The sequence below is a fragment of the Puntigrus tetrazona genome, unplaced genomic scaffold (assembly GCF_018831695.1).
Source record: "Puntigrus tetrazona isolate hp1 unplaced genomic scaffold, ASM1883169v1 S000000575, whole genome shotgun sequence".
In the NCBI taxonomy this organism is placed as follows: Eukaryota; Metazoa; Chordata; class Actinopteri; order Cypriniformes; family Cyprinidae; genus Puntigrus; species Puntigrus tetrazona.
Window position 1 is genome coordinate 471456 of NW_025048207.1, and position 18447 is coordinate 489902.

Below are 18447 nucleotides of genomic sequence, written 5' to 3' on the forward strand. Positions count from 1 at the left end.
AACGGTGCCTGAACCGATACTTATAAAATATAAAATAATACAAAATCATACGTGATGCCAGAAGGTGTCCTCAAACAGAAAGAGCCGTATATCCAGTATATCTAGTTAACTCTAACTAGTTAACATACAAAATATCAGAGGGATCCCACCTCAAAAACAGAAAACAAGTAGACAGAATGATGATCGTGTCAACACACAGAAGTATGAATCTGTCTGAAAGAGCACAATTATATTTAATAATAGTTATATTTAATATTTAATAATAGGAATAATAGTGGAATGATAACGAATTGATATTATTCTTGTATTCTTCATATCTCTAGGTTATCTCCAGCTTCTCCTGTGACATTTAAATGATTTCCTTATTAATTTACATATTGTTGTTCGTTTTTTATGCAGCTGATAGTCATGAACGTCCGTGTCCCTCGTGGAAGAGTGCTCAGATGCAGGGCAGATTGAATCTACAGGACAGAATTTGAATGTGTGCCGTTCCTCATTAGGAAGATGATAAGGTAAACAACGCAGTGAAACCATGAGCGCTTTTCAGGTAAAATATGTTTCCACTACCCTTCAAATAGAGCAAATAGAAATGTTGAATCACAGAAATCTTGCAAAACTCCCACATAACTGTAATGGAAACTTTTTTTGGCATTTAAAAGTCACATGGTCAATCTTTAATGTATTATAACCACTTTAAAAAAACACCACGTCGCTGCCCTCAAGTATATACAGGGATTTCCTTGCCAGTAATGCTTGCAAATATACACCATTTCATTTAAATGTTCCTACTGGTGTTCAGAGAAGCTGCAAATAATTAATGGAGTCAATTAACGTTTATTATCCCTGTAAAACAATAATGAAAGAAATTAATGAGACACAGGTGAGCAACATAATTAGCAATTACAATCAGAAATGAGAAAATGTGCAGAAACGATAAAATCCATTAAAACAAAACTAAAGCATGTTTAAACAGCATATCAAGGTGCATGTAATTACACGGGATTATAAATGCAGTCATTGTAGATTGATTTCCCAGAACATATGAGTTCACAGATGTAAATGTAGGCGCTAAATAATATGCACTAAATAAAGCAAAAATGACAAAAAGCACAGTAAATGTAAACTGAATCGCATAATTAAACTTAAACATGACAGAAGTTCAAACAGACATGAAAGCTATGTTCACACTGCATGCAGAATTTTTACTTAGATCTGATTTTATTGTATAGCTGTTCACATGATTGTTTTGAACGTGACGAGTTGTTTCTCCGAACTGGTCCAAAACTAGCCCAACCATGTTCAGGGAGGTGAGTGTCCCATTTGTGGGGTCGCGTCAACCCACCAATTGAAAAACAACCCGCGGCAACAGAGGACAAACTAGCCCGATTCTGTGGGGAAAATGTGGATTTGGCAACACCTGCACAATGCGGGCACCTTATTGTAAAGTGTTACCTTCATATTAAATAGCAATGCAATATTTTTTTTATTATTGCATTTTACAATGCAACAGAATCAGATATAACTAATTGTCCTAAGCTATTATTATCAGAGCATGTGAGCAGTGTTGCCATGGAGGTTACCGGGCCGTGTCCTCCGTGCCACCAGAGGGCGGTCTCGAGTATTAACCGGTCCACTTCCCATACTGCCTCTTACCTGGGGCTGAATACACACCTGTCCCCTTCGCCACGCCCACTGCTCAATACTTCCCCTATTTAAATGGACTAGTAAGTTCTACCTGTGCGAAGTCTTGATTTGCTACGGTGATCATTTCTGAGGGTTTACCATTGTATTCTCTGCCTTGTTATCGACCCCGGACTGTCTATCTGCTCTCTGGTGGTTCTCTGCCTGCCCCAGACCTTCTGCTCGTCTGTTCTGCTATTTGGATCGTCCTCCTTGCTCCGTTTTGCCGTAGTTTTGTCCCTGTCTGTACGACCAAGCCAATAAACGCTGCATATGGATCCCACTCAGCCTAGCGCCAGCTCTACTACATCGAGTAACAGCACAGGAGCGCTACTGTAAACATGAACAAGTACTAAACATGAGGGGTAGGCTGCTATAAGAGCTGAAGCGCATTCATTGAGCGAAATACTGAGCAGAGAGTCGGACTGCGACTAATAAAATATTACATAGCCTATTTTTCGGCTCGTATTTTTGGCGTTTTCTCTCTCGGCGGATAAATTTCAGTGCGTCTCTAAAAATATATGTACATTCTGTATATATTGTGAAAAAACTGTTAGACATTGACAGCTTGATTGATTGTTATTTGACTCAAACACACAGTTGGTAATTACTTGTACATTTTCGGTCTGTTATTGGTTACAAATGACCAAAAACGAAACTTTTATTTAGAAAACATTTAAACAAAATGCAGATATTTTTGATTATATTTTAGTGCGTAATTTACTGGCATTGTGTGAATATGGAATAAGAAAGTGATGACCCTCTAATTATAGGTATTTTGAAATAGTACTAAATATTTATAATTTGGGATTCCATGTGATCAGTTTCTCTCCAGTGATCACTTGACACAGATGAAGTTGTTTCTGTCAGTTTCAGGGAGGCTGATCCAGAAATTATCGTTGGTCCGAATGGCTCCGGATCTGATCGTATTAACACAGTCGTCCAGTCCGGTGTCGTAATCAAGAGTCCACCGATCGTAGCAGATGGTCTGACCGTTGATCCAGAACCAGATTCCCACGATGCAGGAGTGACGCAGACCCAGCCACACGTGATTGGACGAGGCTCTCGAGGTCACATTCATCACCCGTCGCTGTATCTGCTCCGAATATACCGACACCAGGTCCATGTCTCTGTCTCTGCAGTATCTCAGAGCTTCAGTCCACGTCTTATTCTCTCCGATCAGAACCAGTTTATCTGGAAACATACAGAAAGAGAAGCATTTATTTATTTAAATGACACTGCACAATTAATCTAAATAAATCTAGAATTGTGATTTAGCTCTGTGTGATTATTAATATTGAAACATTAATTTTAAAACTAAGAAATACTTTCACTGATAAGAACTCTGGGAATAGCTGGTTTAAAGGAATAGTTAAGTCGTACTGAAATGATGAGAGAGTTTCTGTAGTTAGACATGTAGATGATTGATCTACTCACCATCATAACACACAAAGGGATGCAGTTCTCCACAGTACTCGTCTGTCCATTGTCCTTTATCACTGAAACCAGTCGATGCACAGATGATGTTTCCGTTAGGGATGTTATTAGGTTCACCTTGTTTCCAGTATAAGAATGTGACGGGGCTGTTATCTGACCAAACCCAGAATCTGTACAGACCGATCCAGGACTCTTTAGGAGAAGTTAGGTTCTGATTTATGATGTTCTTAATCTCTTCATTCTCACTCTGGTTCCTCACACTGACCAGAGCTGTGTGGTTCTCTCTGCAGTATTTCTGAGCGTTTGTGAAGTTCATTCGCTCCTGTACAGGGACGAATCCTGTACTGACTTTAAAAGAGAAAGAGAAAGTCTGATATTGATTTAGAATTGAAGTATCATTATGAAAATAATTAACCTTTCTGTGTTTTAATCACACAGGTCACATTTATTTCTGTAGCATTTAAAATAAAATAATATTCATCAGCTTAGGTTTACAGCAGCTCTATGGAAGACAATAATATCTATTTTGTTCATTTATAATCAATTCAAAGTTACTGAAATATAAAAACATACAGCTGATCTCACCATTATAGCAGATGAAACTCCTTGTGGTACCACAATTTATATTATTCCATTGTCCATCAGTGTTCATAGAAACACAGTCTCCATATCTATTTGGTTGTGTTGTTCCCCAGTTCCTATACTGAGACTCATTTCCTCTGTAGTCAGGGTCAGTCAGAGACCACATCCATGAGTCCTTCAGCCCAATCCAGACACGCTCAGGGTTACTGTTTATGAGCTGTTTTGTCTCGTTCTGTTCTTGTATGTCATTGATAGTGACCAGATCTGTGTGTTCTTCTCTGCAGTATCTCTGAGCTTCAGTCCAGTTCATCCTCTGATTCACAAAGTGATACTGACGTGGAGATGAACTGACCACGGCTGAGGAGAGACACATTCACACAGACCTCAGTTAATTCTCAACACATAGAGACTCTTTGACCTAGATATCACACTATAGAAACTGTGTCTGTTCCCTGAATTAGAATACGCAGAGAACGTACAAACCAAATTAAAAGCAACAATTCAACTGTTTATAATACAAAGAAGTAATTGATAATTTGGTGCTGCATATAACATTATCTACAGAATCATGTGCTAGTGATAAATCTTCTGTCATGTTTGTACTGGCTACTGTATACAGGCCACCAGGGCACAGCACAGATTTCATCAAAAGAATTTGCTGATTTTCTAACTGAGTTAGTACTGGCGCAGATAAAGTCTTAATTGTTGGCGATTTTAATATCCATGTTGATAATGAAAAAGACTCATTAGGATCAGCTTTCTTAGACATTCTGAACTCTGTTGGGGTTAGACAACATGTCTCTGGACCTACTCATTGTCAAAATCATACTCTAGATCTAATACTGTCACATGGAATGGATGTTAAAATGGTTGAAGTACTGCAGCAAAGTGATGACATTTCAGATCACTATCTAGTCTTGTGTGAACTCTGTATAGTTAAACCTGTAAACTCTGCATCACTTCCACCATCACCATCACTTCCACCACAAAAGAAAGCTTTCCCTGACTTATCTCAATTCCTTAGCTCATCCAATACAACACAAAAACTGATGATATAACAGAAACTATGCACTCTCTTTTTTCTAGCACTTTAGATAGTAAACAATCTGACTCTGTGGTATAATGAAAACACTCGCACCCAAAAGAGAGCAGCCCGGAAGATGGAGCGCAGGTGGAGAAAAACTAAATTTTGTATTGCCTGGCGGGAGAGTATCCTGTCATACAGAAAAGCATTAAACATTGATTTTAAAAAAAGATTTTATATTTCTTTTGGAAGAAAACAAACACAACCCCCGGTATTTATTTAATACAGTGACTAAATTAACAAAAAATAAAACGTCAACAGGTGCAAGACATCCCCAAGAGTACAGCATTAAGGATTTCATGAATTTCTTTACTTCTAAGATTGATACCATCAGAGATAAAACTGTAACTATGCAGCCGTCAACTACAGTTCCACATCAGATAGTGAGCTTTAGATCCCTGAGGAAAAATTACACTCTTTCTCTATTATAGGAGAAGAAGACTTGTACAAACTTGTTAAATCATCTAAACCAGCAACATGTATGTTAGACCCTATTCCATCTAAACTATTAAAATATTTGCTTCCAGAAGTCATAGATCCTATTTTGAACATTATTAATTCATCATTGTCATTAGGATATGTTCCCAAAACCTTCAAACTGGCTGTAGTTAAGCCTCTTATTAAGAAACCACATCTTGACCAAAGACTTAGTAAATTACAGACCAATCTCTAATCTCCTTTTCTGTCAAAGACACTAGAAAGGTAGTATCCTCACAACTGTATTCCTTTTTAGAAAAAATGGTGTCTGTGAGGATTTCCAATCAGGTTTTAAACCGTACCATAGTACTGAGACTGCTCTCATTAGAGTTACTAATGACCTGCTTCTATCATCTGATCATGGTTTTATCTCGTTATTAGTGCTATTAGATCTTAGCGCAGCATTCGATACTATCGATCACAACATTCTCTTGAAGAGACTAGAAAACTATGTCAGCATTAGAGGAAGCGCCTTAGCATGGTTTACATCATATCTATCTGACCGCTATCAGTTTGTGGCATTAAATGAGGAGGTATCATATCAATCACAAGAGAAATATGGAGTTCCTCAAGGCTTAGTGCTAGGACCGTTCCTTTTCAACCTATACGTGTTACCTCTGGGAGATATTATCAGGAGTCATGGTGTTAGCTTTCACTGCTATGCTGATGATACTCAGCTCTATACTTCAGCACAGCCTGGTGATACACACCAAATTGAGAATCTAACAGAATGCATAGTCGATATAAAAAGCTGGATGATGAGTAACTTCTTAATGCTAAATTCTGAAAAAACGGAGGTGCTAATAATTGGACCTAAAAACCCCACATATAATAATCTAGAACACAGTCTATCACTTGATGGCTGCTCTGTTAATTCTTCATCAGTTAGGAACCTAGGTGTGCTGTTTGACAGCAATCTTTCCTTCGAAAATCATGTTTCTAGCATCTGTAAAACTGTAAAACTTATCCATCTTAAAAATATATCTAAATTACGACCTATGCTTTCAACCTGTTACGAACAGCACCTCTGTGGCTCTCTCTCCGACCACCACCGGAGAGCCCTCACCAGAGTACTGATTGCTCAAAGACTCAGTTTCCCACAACCCCGTGCCTTGGGCTGATTAGTGCCGCCAGGTGTTCCTCATTTCCATCACCCTTTATAATGAACTTCCCCACCATCACTCATTGCGAAGTCTTGTTTGTCTCTACAGCAATTCCGGCGTTTATTCTTGTGTTTTGATTACCTGTTGCCGACCTAGACCGTGTTTGTTCCTGCGATTGATATCTGCCTGCCTACCGACCTTTAGCCTGTTATCGTTTACGTCTTTTGGATCTCCCTTGTGTATCATCGTTTGCTCCTGTTTGACCCTGCCTGCCCGACCACGAATAAACTCAGTCGCAAATGGAACCAACTGTCTTCGACCCGTCATTACAGAAGATTTCACCACCACCGGATCCAGCAGAAATGTATCAGTTGATGTCAGAAGTCTCGTCCCAAGCCTCTATACTCGCCACGCACCAGCATCAGCTTCATAAGCTCACCACTTTAACTGAGGAACTGGTGAGATCGATCCACACGTTAACTCTCGCTGCTGGAAATCCAAGCCATTATGCCGCTCAACCCGCTCAACCCGTTCAACCAACCGTGACTCCGCCTCAACCAAACCTCAATCCGCGTCTCAGTCTGCCCGACAAATTCGACGGATCATCCGCAAAATGTAAGGGGTTTTTGTTACAATGCTCTTTGTTTATTAGCCAACAACCCAGTTTATACCCCACAGAAGATAGCAAGGTTGCTCTGATCTGTTCTCTGCTCACTGGGAGAGCGCTCGAATGGGCCACAGCCACCTGGGAGGCGCGTCGTATGTCTTTTCCCTCTTACAACGACTTCATGCATGAATTCAGAGGGTCTTGAACATGTAGCCGGAGGGAAAGAACCGGAGAGCAGCTGCTCGCCATCTCTCAAGGTACCAGCACTGCAGCTGATTATACTCTCACTTTTCGCATGACGCTTGCCGCCCAATCAGGTTGGGGTGAATCACCTCTCAAGCTGACGTATCGAAAAGGCTTGAACAATGATCTACAAAAAGAACTGGCTTGTCGCGATGAGGGCAGGTCACTTAAGGAGTTCATGGAGATCGCTATCAAGCTAGATAATATTCTCAGAGCACGCCACGGCAAGTATGCGAGTTTCCCCATTCAAAACCCTGTTAGACCAACAGCACCAGAGCCCATGCAGATCAGTTCAGCCCACTTAGACTCCGAGGCGAGATCGAAGAGTGCGTGAACGCTTGTGTCTCTACTGTGGTCAGGCCGGGCACTTCCGAATCTCTTGCCCCACATGTCCTCAGCGCCATCAAGCTGCATCGGTGAGATCTCAAACTCATTCTGATTCTTTTGAAATCCATGTCCAACTAAAAGTGAAACGGACATGGATTACTGCCGTTGCCCTCATTCTGAATCTATTCGCCTTTTTGTAATCCAATCTCCCAAACATCGCATCGTCCTTGGACTACCCTGGCTTGAGATTCACAATCCCACCATATCTTGGGCCGATCATCAAATAACTCATTGGTCAACAAACTGTCACAAGCAATGCCTGAACAATCCCGTACATCAATCTCCTTCCAAGCCACTTCCCTCTGAAGAAAAGGTCACCGTTCCACCCGAAATTCCTGGTGAATATCAAGATTTAGCCATAGCATTCAGTGAAAAAGGTGCAACTCAACTACCACCTCACCGTCCGTATGATTGTGCCATTGACCTCATACCTGGACGCACTCCTCAACGAGGTTGTGTTTTCCCCCTCTCACAACCAGAATCAGAGGCAATGAAATCTTACATCGAGGATGAACTCGCCAAGGGATTCATCCGCCCCTCTACTTCACCAGCATCCGCGGGGTTTTTCTTTGTCAAGAAGAAGGATGGTAGCCTTCGGCCCTGTATTGATTATCGCAGTCTGAATGAGGTCACAGTTAAATACCGCTACCCGCTGCCACTAGTACCAGCCTCCCTGGAACAACTCCGCAGAGCCAAGTTTTTCACGAAGTTAGATCTCCGAAACGCCTATAATCTGATCCGTATTAGAGAGGGAGATGAGTGGAAGACAGCCTTTTCCACAACATCCGGGCACTACGAATACCTCGTTATGCCGTTCGGGCTCGCGAACAGTCCGTCGGTCTTCCAGGCTTTTGTGAATGAGGTGTTTAGAGACATGTTAAATCAATTCCTCATCGTTTACATGGATGACATCCTTGTTTACTCCGATAGCCTCGATGCTCATGTCACTCACGTCAGGTCAGTTCTCCAACGCCTAATAGATAATCAACTTTACGCCAAGCTTCCACAAGACCCAAGTGGCTTACCTAGGGTACATCATCAGTGCGGAGGGGGTAACGATGGACGAGCACAAGGTCAAAGCAGTCGTGGAGTGGCCGCGCCCCTCCACAGTCAAGGAGTTACAACGATTTCTGGGCTTCTCTAATTTCTACCGAAGGTTCATTCGCAATTTTAGTCTCGTAGCTGCTCCCCTCACTTCTCTAGTCAAAGGGAATTCACATCGCCTATCATGGTCACCCGACAGCATCCAAGCATTTGACCTACTCAAAGAAAAGTTCACGTACGCTCCGATACTCCATCACCCAGACCCCAACCGGGAGTTTATAGTTGAGGTTGATGCATCGAATGTAGGTATTGGAGCCATTCTGTCGCAACGTCACGGGCACCCAGCAAAACTTTACCCATGTGCCTACTTTTCTCGTAAGCTTAACTCAGCTGAGCGCAACTACGTTGTGGGGGATAGAGAGCTCCTCGTGATGAAATCCGCTCTTGAGGAGTGGCGGCATTGGCTGGAGGGGCAAAATTCCTGTTCACTATCCTGACCGACCACAGAAACCTTGAGTACATCCAGTCCGCCAAACGTTTAAACTCACGACAAGCTAGATGGTCTCTGTTTTTCTCGATTTGATTTTAAGGTCACATATCACCCAGGCTCAAAGAACACTAAGGCAGATGCCCTATCCAGGCAGTTCGAGAACACCCCTGCGAATTCTCTCAAGACCCCATTCTACCGTCAGCTCGCATTGTGGCTCCAGTCCAGTGTGACATCATGACTGAGATCTCTGAGGCACAACTTTCTGAACCAGCTCCCCAGCATGCCCACCCAACCGAACTTATGTGCCTCAAGCTTTAAGACCAAGAGTTCTCCATTGGGTTCATGATAACCCCAGCGCCGGTCATCCAGGCATCACAGCCACCCTTCAGCTAGTCAACAACCGTTTCTGGTGGCCAACCATACGCTCGGACACCATCCAATTTGTTCAACAGTGCGAAACATGCAACATCTCTAAAATCTCTCATCAACGCCCAGCAGGACTCCTACAACCTCTACCCATACCGGAAAGACCATGGTCTCATATTGCCATCGACTTTGTAACTGATCTACCGGTCTCCAATTCCTTTACCACGGTGCTCACAGTCGTAGACTGGTTCTCCAAGTCATGCAGATTCATACCGTTGCCCAAATTACCCACAGCCTGGGAAACTGCTGAGGTGCTTTTGCAGCAAGTGTTCCGCTTCTATGGCTTATCCGAGGATATTGTATCTGACCGTGGCCCACAGTTCACCTCTCGAGTCTGGCAAGCCTTCTGTTCTCAACTCAACATTAACGTGAGTCTAACATCAGGCTATCACCCCCAATCCAATGGTCAAGCTGAACGTCTGAATCAAGAACTGTCTCAATTTCTGCGGAGTTACTGCCACGACAATCAACACGATTGGAGCCACTATCTAGTCTGGGCTGAGTATGCGCAGAACTCACTGAGAAAACAATCTACCGGGCTGACTCCTTTTCAATGCGCGTGCTCGGCTTTCAACCTCCACTATTTCCCTGGTCTGGAGAACCCTCAGCACTACCCGCAATCAACTCATGGCTGCAAAGGAGTGAGGAAGTTTGGAATTCTGCTCACGTTCATCTCCGAGGAGCAGTCAGAAGGTTCCAAGAACAAGCCGACCGCCATCGCCGGGAGGGTCCGGGGTACTCAACGGGCGACTGGGTTTGGCTATCGACCGGGACCTCCGCCTTCGGCTACCCTGCAAGAAGTTAAGTCCAAGGTACGTGGGTCCTTTCAAAATCATTGCGCAAGTCACACCAGTTTCTTACCGTCTCGATCTCCTGCTAATTACCGTGTATTGCTTCTACTTTTCACGTCTCACTGCTTAAACCCGCCGGTGGCCGGGAGGAGAGAGGGACCAGGATGAGGTCGCTGCCGATGACGCCCCTCCCTGATCATCGATGGCGAGGAGGCCTACCAGGTTCGGGAAATCCTGGATTCACGACGCCGAGGCAGGAGCTGCAGTACCTAATAGACTGGGAGGGCTATGGACCCGAAGAAAGGTCTTGGATACCTGCTCGAGACATTCTCGATCCCGCACTCATTGCCACCTTTCACCAGGACCCCCGACAAACCTGCTCCCAGACCCGTGGAAGACCCCGGCGTCGAATCACCTCGCTTCCGAGCCGCTCGGGGGGGCTCTGTTACGAACAGCACCTCTGTGGCTCTCTCCGACCACCACCGGAGGGAGCCCTCACCAGAGTACTGATCGCTCAAAGACTCAGTTTCCCACACCCCAGTGCCTTGGGCTGATTAGTGCCGCCAGGGTGTTCCTCATTTCCATCACCCTTTATAATGAACTTCCCCACCATCACTCATTGCGAAGTCTTGTTTGTCTCTACAGCAATTCCGAGCGTTTATTCTTGTGTTTTGATTACCTGTTGCCGACCTAGACCGTGTTTGTTCCTGTGATTGATATCTGCCTGCCTACCGACCTTTAGCCTGTTATCGTTTACGTCTTTTGGATCTCCCTTGTGTATCATCGTTTGCTCCTGTTTGACCCTGCCTGCCCGACCACGAATAAACTCAGTCGCAAATGGATCCAACTGTCTTCATTACACAACCTCTACTGCAGAAATATTAATTCATGCGTTTATGACCTCGAGGTTTGTGATAAACAAACTTCAGCTAGTCCAAAACGCAGCAGCCAGAGTCCTTACTAGAACTAGGAAGTTTTTTAAAATCTTGATAATTACTTATAAAGCCCTGAATGGTTTAGCTCCTCAATACTTGAGTGAGCTCTTATCACATTATAGTCCTGCACATCTGCAGCATTTTTCAAAACCTAGAATATCAAAATCAAATTTCCTTTTCACATTTAGCACCCAAACTCTGAAACAATCTCCCTAACATGGTTCAGGAAACAGGCACTCTAGATTAAAGACACATCTTTTTAACTACACATATTATTCTACACTTAACACACTGATACACTTTTATTATTCAAATCTGTTAAAGGATTTTTTGGCTGCATTTATTAGATCAGCTGGAACCAGGAACACTACTCATAAAACAGGATATACTCGTTACATCGTAAAAAGAATGGCATCTACGCTAATATTAGGCTTGTTTTCTTTCTTATTCTGTTTCTCAGTTTATATCCAGAGCAGTTTGTGGATCAGCACCCAGAGATTATGTTCATCAGAAAGCAAAACCTAGCAGAACACCCATGGACAGATCATCCGGATCCAGACACGCGCACACACACACACACACACACACACACACACACACACACACTAAGTCATTTACACTATCTGACACAGCTGTGTTTAAAATTGAACAGGAAGTTAAGTGCTGGGCGTCCGGTCAGAGGAGAACTGGTCTCAACTGAGTCTGGTTTCTCCCCAGGTTTTTCTTCTTCATTCTGTATGGATGGGGTTCTGGTTCCTCTGTCTTCTTTGTTGGGGACACTTAACTTCTAGAGATTATCAGTGAATTGATTCCAGAGACCGTCTCAGCATTTAATAACAAACTGTTCACTCTCTTCATTATACATCCCTCTCAGTGTATTCTTCTACTATATACTTATCAGTGCTTTGATACAACCTGTGTTATTAAAATAAAAGTGATTGATTGATCGAGTCTATTTAAAAGTTAATTGCGTAAATATGGTGCATTTCACATTTTCTGAGTTTTCAGTTTAACACTACAGGACTCATGGGAAACACTGATGATGTTTTTGTGGTGTTCATCTCCTCAACAACACACACGATTACAGGACTCATTCAAACACACAGCACTAACACTAACTACCAACACTAGTACTAGTCAAGCACTCACTCACCTGTGAACAGAAGAGACATCAATGTGATTCTCTCCATTTCTGAGGAGAAACAGAAATCAGATCCAGAACATCAGATCATGTCATTTCTGCTTCTTCTGTGCTTTTTAGATTCATATTATTTGCAGTTTATGCTTTAGAACCACCCTTAATCCAACCCAACTATTAATACACCACTAATGTGCAATTAAGAAAAACTCTAATAAACTCTTAATAATTTTCTAATCTTAAGTGTTACCAAAAATGTTACTGTAAAATTTGATTCATTGTCCAGTTGTTACCGCACAATAGGAAATCTTACTGCTGCATGCAAACACATTGAAAATTCATAGGAATTGAGATCTAATATTGCAGTGCATAACTGTAAATGCATTTTTTTGTATTATGTTATTAAGCGTTATTTATAGAAACAGACAAATCGTATAAAATTCATATTACCATTTAGCTGTTAAACAGTTCTAACTTTGCTATAACATTATATAAGCTGCTAACGATAGTTTCTTACCTGTAGATTCAGGTGTGTTTGTGTTTCTTCTTTTCTCAGGACAGACTGGTATCACCGATCATCTCTTTCTGCTTTTCCTGGCGTTGCTTTTCCTGGAAAGAAAAACTCCCTTCTGTGGTTTGTTTTTGTGTGTGTGTTTTTTTTCAGATTTATTTCCTCTTATCTTGCACTTTTGTTATAGTCTTTATTTTATTGCACTTTCTATTTGTGTCTGTTGATTTCATTTATGATAAGTATCAATATATACAATACACACTTTTTTACATCCACTGTTAGAGTACTTAACAAAACTTAAATAATTAAAGATTAATTCTTCTCTATACACCGAAGGTTTGTTCATATTTCAGTTTGTCATTTTTAAACATAACATTTCAGAAACCGTGTAACACAAAAATGGTTTACAATGTAATTAATTATATTAGTTGCATTTTTTACCCAGTTCACCTGTGCTGTCTGGACCATATTTTGAGGATAAATTTGTAGCTAGAAGTGAAATAAATTCACAAATGCTTGTTTTGGAGATGTCCTTATATGTAAAGATAATATAAAATAAACATTTCTGTTAGGGTTCATGTATGTTCAAAATAATTGATTTCTCCAGATACAGATAGTATGTTTTTTTTACTTGTTTTTTGAGTAAATGTTTAATGAAAACTGATATTACTCTTGTCTTCCTCATCTCTATTGATCTCATGCGTCTGTGTTTTTCCCTATTTACATATTTTTCATTTTTATGTAGCTGATGTCATGAATGTCCCAGTGTTCCTCGGGGAAGAGTAATCAGATAAAGGACAGACTGAATCTACAGGACAGAATTTGAATGTGTGCCGTTCTTTATCAAGGTGATAATGGTAAAAAAACCAATGGAACCAGGAAACCAGGAGTTTTTTTCAGGCAAAATATGCAAAATCATCAGTAGCGGCATTTCCAGACCTGCCAACCTTGGAGAAGGTTTTTGAATACCACCGGGGGTGCTTTACTCTAATATTGAGCCAAGAGTTGACTGCAACAAAGTATAGCTTGTCTGTGTTTTTATAAGCAATTCTGTGATTTTCATTATGTTAAACTGACAGTAACACAGCCTTTGTTACTGTAACAAAATTGATCCGCTGTCTCTTAATGAGAGTCAAGCTATGGAGAAATACATTGATGAGGCTCTCAGTTATGGTTTTATTTGACCGTCTACCTCACCTGCTGTGGCTGGGTTTTTCTTTGTCAGCAAGAAGGATGGAGGTCTTTGCCCTTCGTATCGACTTCAGAGTTCTCAACTATGTCACTGTTAAGTTTTGCTACCCCCTTCCACTAGTACCCTCAACATTGGAATAACTGAGAGAGGTCACCATATATACCAAACTCGACCTCAGTAGTGCATATAATTTAATCCGCATCAAGGAGAGTGATGAGTGGAAAGATTTTTCTGACCACTAGTGGGCACTACGAATATCTTGTTACGCCGTATGGCCTAGCCAATGCCCCAGCAGTGTTCCAGTCATTCATCAACGAGATCTTCAAGGCCATTTTGAACAAATATGTGGTGGCTTGCATTGACGACATTTTGGTTTATTCCAAAACCGAGGTAGAACACGTCGACCATGTCAAGACCGCGCTTTCCAGACTATTTCAGAACCAGCTCTATGTAAAAGCGGAGAAGTGTGAATTTCATGTTTCTAAGACTTCCTTCCTGGGTTACCATATCAGCCTTACTCATATCAGTGTTAAGATGGATGAAACCAATGTAAAGGCAGTCAAAGAATGGCCACAACCCAAGACTGTCAAGGAACTCCAGCGATTCCTGTGATTTGCAAATTTTTATAATTTTTACAGTACTGTCGCTGCCCCTTTAACTTCCCTGCTCAAAAGAAAGCCAACCAAGCTTCCATGCAATGATTCTGCTACTACCGCATTCCATAATCTAAAGGAGAGATTCACCACGGCTCCCATTCTCAAACACCCAGTCCCAAGTCTTCCATTTATTGTGGAGGTGGATGCCTGCGACTGTGGAATTGGAGCAGTGCTTTCCCAGAGACATGGTCAACCAGGCAAACTATTCCCATGTGCTTTCTTTTCTAGGAAGTCGACAGCAGCCAAAAGAAACTATGATGTGGGTAACAAAGAACTCTTGTCCATTAAAGCAGCAATTGAGGAGTGGCGCCACTGGCTAGAGGGAGCTATACACCCATTTCAGGTGATCACAGACCATAAGAATCTTGAATATATAAAGGACGCTGTTAATGTCAGTTTAACGTCTGGCTATCATCCTCAAGCTAACGGCCAGGTGGAACGGCTAAACCTGGAAATAGGACTTTATCTACGATCGTATTGCAGCCGTGAACAACATCATTGGTCCGAATTCTTACCCTGTGCGGAATACGCTCAGAACTACCTCATGAACTCATCTACAGGATTAACACCATTCCAGTGTGTCCTAGGCTATCAACCTCCTATGTTCCCGTGGTCTGGAGAACCCTCAACTGTACCGGCTGTAGATGAGTGGATCCGTTGTAGTGAGAGGGTGTGGGACAGTGCTCACGTACGCCTTCAACGAGCCGTCAGGAATCAGGAGATCCAAGCTTATCGAAGACAACGACCACACCCTCCCTACCAACCTGGACAATGGATCTGGCTCTCAAGCTGCGGCTGCCCAGCAGGAAGCTCAGCAGAAGATACGTTGGTCCCTTCAAGATTGTTAAACAGATTTACGAAGTAACGTACCAATTTGAGCTTCCTGCTAATTATCGTATCTATCCGTCCTTTCATGTCTCTCTCCTGAAACAAGTCCACCCGCAAGCTGACCCTGGCCATGAAGCCCCAGAACCGCCGTCACCTCTTGATATTGGCAGGAACCCCGCATAAGTGGGTGCATGAATTGCTGGACTCACAAAGGAAGGAAGCTCCAATACTTGGTGGACTGGGAGGGCTACGGACCAGAGGAGAGATCTTGGGTAGCTGCCTGGGACATACTGGATCCCGCTCTCATCGAGGAATTTCATCGAGCCAGACCCCACCGTCCAGCACCACGACCACGGGGATGTCCACGGCGAGCTCTAGGAGTCACTCCTAGAAGGGGGGGTTCTGTAATGCCATGGCAGCAGAGGGAGCCGTTGCCCAAGTACTGACTTGTCTCCTCTCTCTCTGCACTCACTTCCTGTTTTCCCAGCATAAAGCCAGAGCACATGTTACACTCATTGTGAAGTATTGCCAGTTTCACTGCCTTACCAAGCGTTTCTCCCAAGTTTATTCTGACTGCTATCGTGTGTATGACCTTGCCTGCTTTTCTTGACCACCTGTTTTACCGTCTTTGCTATTTGGAAATCTCTTGAACCTATTTGCCGATCTGACTGCCTTACTGTTAACGAACTTCTACCTGTTGTATCTGACTATTCTCTTTTGGATTGTCCCAATAAACTTCTGCACATGGATTCGCAGCGGTCAGTATATGGTGTACAGTTACCATATATTTCTGCCTCATTCTGTGATGAGTCGCAAAAGTAAGTTATTTTCTTATTATATCTTTTGGAGAGAAATAAAATGCATGTAAATTATTTCGACACAAAACTTTCTTTTGCGATTGTTTAGAGTGTTAAATCATACCGGCAACACAAAATTACCTAATGATTATAAATGATTAGTTACCTAATCATTAAAGACCTAATCATTGAATATGTTCTCTCTCCCTATCTCACATACAATCAAAGATTTGATTTTTTTTTTTCCTGCCCTAATTGCATTGGCTGGTCTAAAATATGAGATACACGTTTCAGGAGTTCAGGACACAGAATTGGACACATGCACAACTGCTGTATTTCCCTTACATATGTGCTTCGTTTTTTTTTTTTTTATAGATAAACATTATTTTCAATTTCAAAGAATTGTTAAGTGTTTCCTGTCATTGCTATGCAAAGATTCAAAACTATTTCTGAGATGCATGGTTAGTTCTGCACACTGCTGTAGCCTAATAAAATAAGCTTTTTGATACTATTTTGTAACATTTATGAGACAAATGTCAGATTTCATAATGTTTCCAAATATGGAATTTAATAACAAACTTATGGAACAATTTTTCTTACCAGATATTTAAACAAATGTGAATATGAGATCGAGCTGAAGAATGAATGCTGCAGCAGATGCTCTCTCTCACACACACACACATTATACAACACTTATAATACACTAACACAATAAGCTTTTAGTGAAACAAATCAACATTTTTTCGCTACTAGTGATGCTTGGAAGCTTGAGTTCAGCTGTTACACTGTCAACCTTACATTTGAACTCACGGCAGAAGGCAGTAGTTCTATACAAAATAGAGCTTTTAGAGACACTTTTTTGTTCTTTTTTTTTTTTACACACCTAGAACTGTTGCAAAAACAACTGTCCGGTTTAATGTTTGAATGTGGCTAACTTGTAAACTGTAACCTATTGCATTTCCAAAGTCCCTTTAAGGCATTCATTCCACTATAAATCAGTTCTTTTAAGTTTTGGTGACTTGGATTTTTAATTGTCATTGGATTTTTTTTGTCATTACTCTGTAGAAGAGCTCAAGTCAACACCAAGTGCAATGGCTTGTCTGAACATATTGAGTCATTCATCAGACACACCATGGATGCTCGAAAAACTTGAGTCCAAAAAACATAATCCACAGGAGCCAAAAACTGTAAACAAAGACAACGCAGGAACAGAATCTAATACGGACACAACATAAGACAAAATGAACATGGTACATATAGGGTGAGGATAGATGAGTTAATGATAAACATCTCACAGTAATGAACCAATAATTAGTCCAAAGGAGACTGAAACGCAGTCTAGAACATATAAACAAAGATGCAAAGAGAGTGCCCTCTGGTGGCTGAACTAGACACTGAACAACTGACTGTGACACACTTTTATCCAAAATCACAAAAGAGGAATACAATCGATTTATCTTAAGGAGGCAATAAGACAAGAAGTGCTGGTAGAAGTGATAATTTTGTAAAACTCAGCAACACACACGATTACAGGACACTGTGAGCACAGCACTAACACTAACTACCAACACTAGTACTAGTCAAGCACTCACTCACCTGTGAACAGCAGATTAGATTCTACATCAGTTAGAAATCAATCCAGAACATCAGATCATGTCAGCTTCTTCTGTGAAGCTACATCAGTTGAATACACGATATCCTGAAGCTGATGTTGGATATTATGTTTATTTTTCAACAGACAAAACATGCAAAATCCAAACATTAAATGTAAGTTAATGTAATGTTTCTTACCTGTAGATGATGTGATTCAGATGTGTTCGTGTTTCTTCTTTTCTCAGGACAGACTGGAATCACTGATCATCTCTTTCTGCTTTTCCCAGCGGCGCTTTTCATGCAAAGAAACTCCCTTCTGTGGTTTGTTTGATTCTATATAGTTTATAGTTATACTTATATAGTCCTGTTTCTTGCCCAAAGGCAACTACACGGAACAAAAAGTATGTTTATACCAGTGGAAACAGAATCAGAATCAACACTGTATT

General features: G+C 41.6%; 1 protein-coding gene across 2 annotated transcripts; it reads right to left on the reverse strand.

The window, feature by feature from the left end:
• Window positions 1-814: 814 nt before the first annotated feature.
• LOC122334559 (macrophage mannose receptor 1-like) lies at window positions 815-18306 on the reverse strand. 2 transcript variants are annotated; one of them, XM_043232560.1, is made up of 5 exons: window positions 18200-18306; window positions 12440-12478; window positions 3703-4056; window positions 3118-3465; window positions 815-2874 (listed from the first exon to the last, which is right to left on the reverse strand). In XM_043232560.1, the coding sequence occupies exons 2-5, from the start codon at window positions 12474-12476 to the stop codon at window positions 2519-2521; spliced, it is 1095 nt and encodes a 364-aa protein (XP_043088495.1). In that variant the 5' UTR covers window positions 12477-12478; window positions 18200-18306; the 3' UTR covers window positions 815-2518. The 2 variants fall into 2 exon arrangements, with proteins under 2 accessions (XP_043088495.1, XP_043088494.1); XM_043232559.1 differs by lacking the exon at window positions 18200-18306 and adding an exon at window positions 12942-13048.
• Between the last annotated feature and the right edge of the window lie 141 nt (window positions 18307-18447).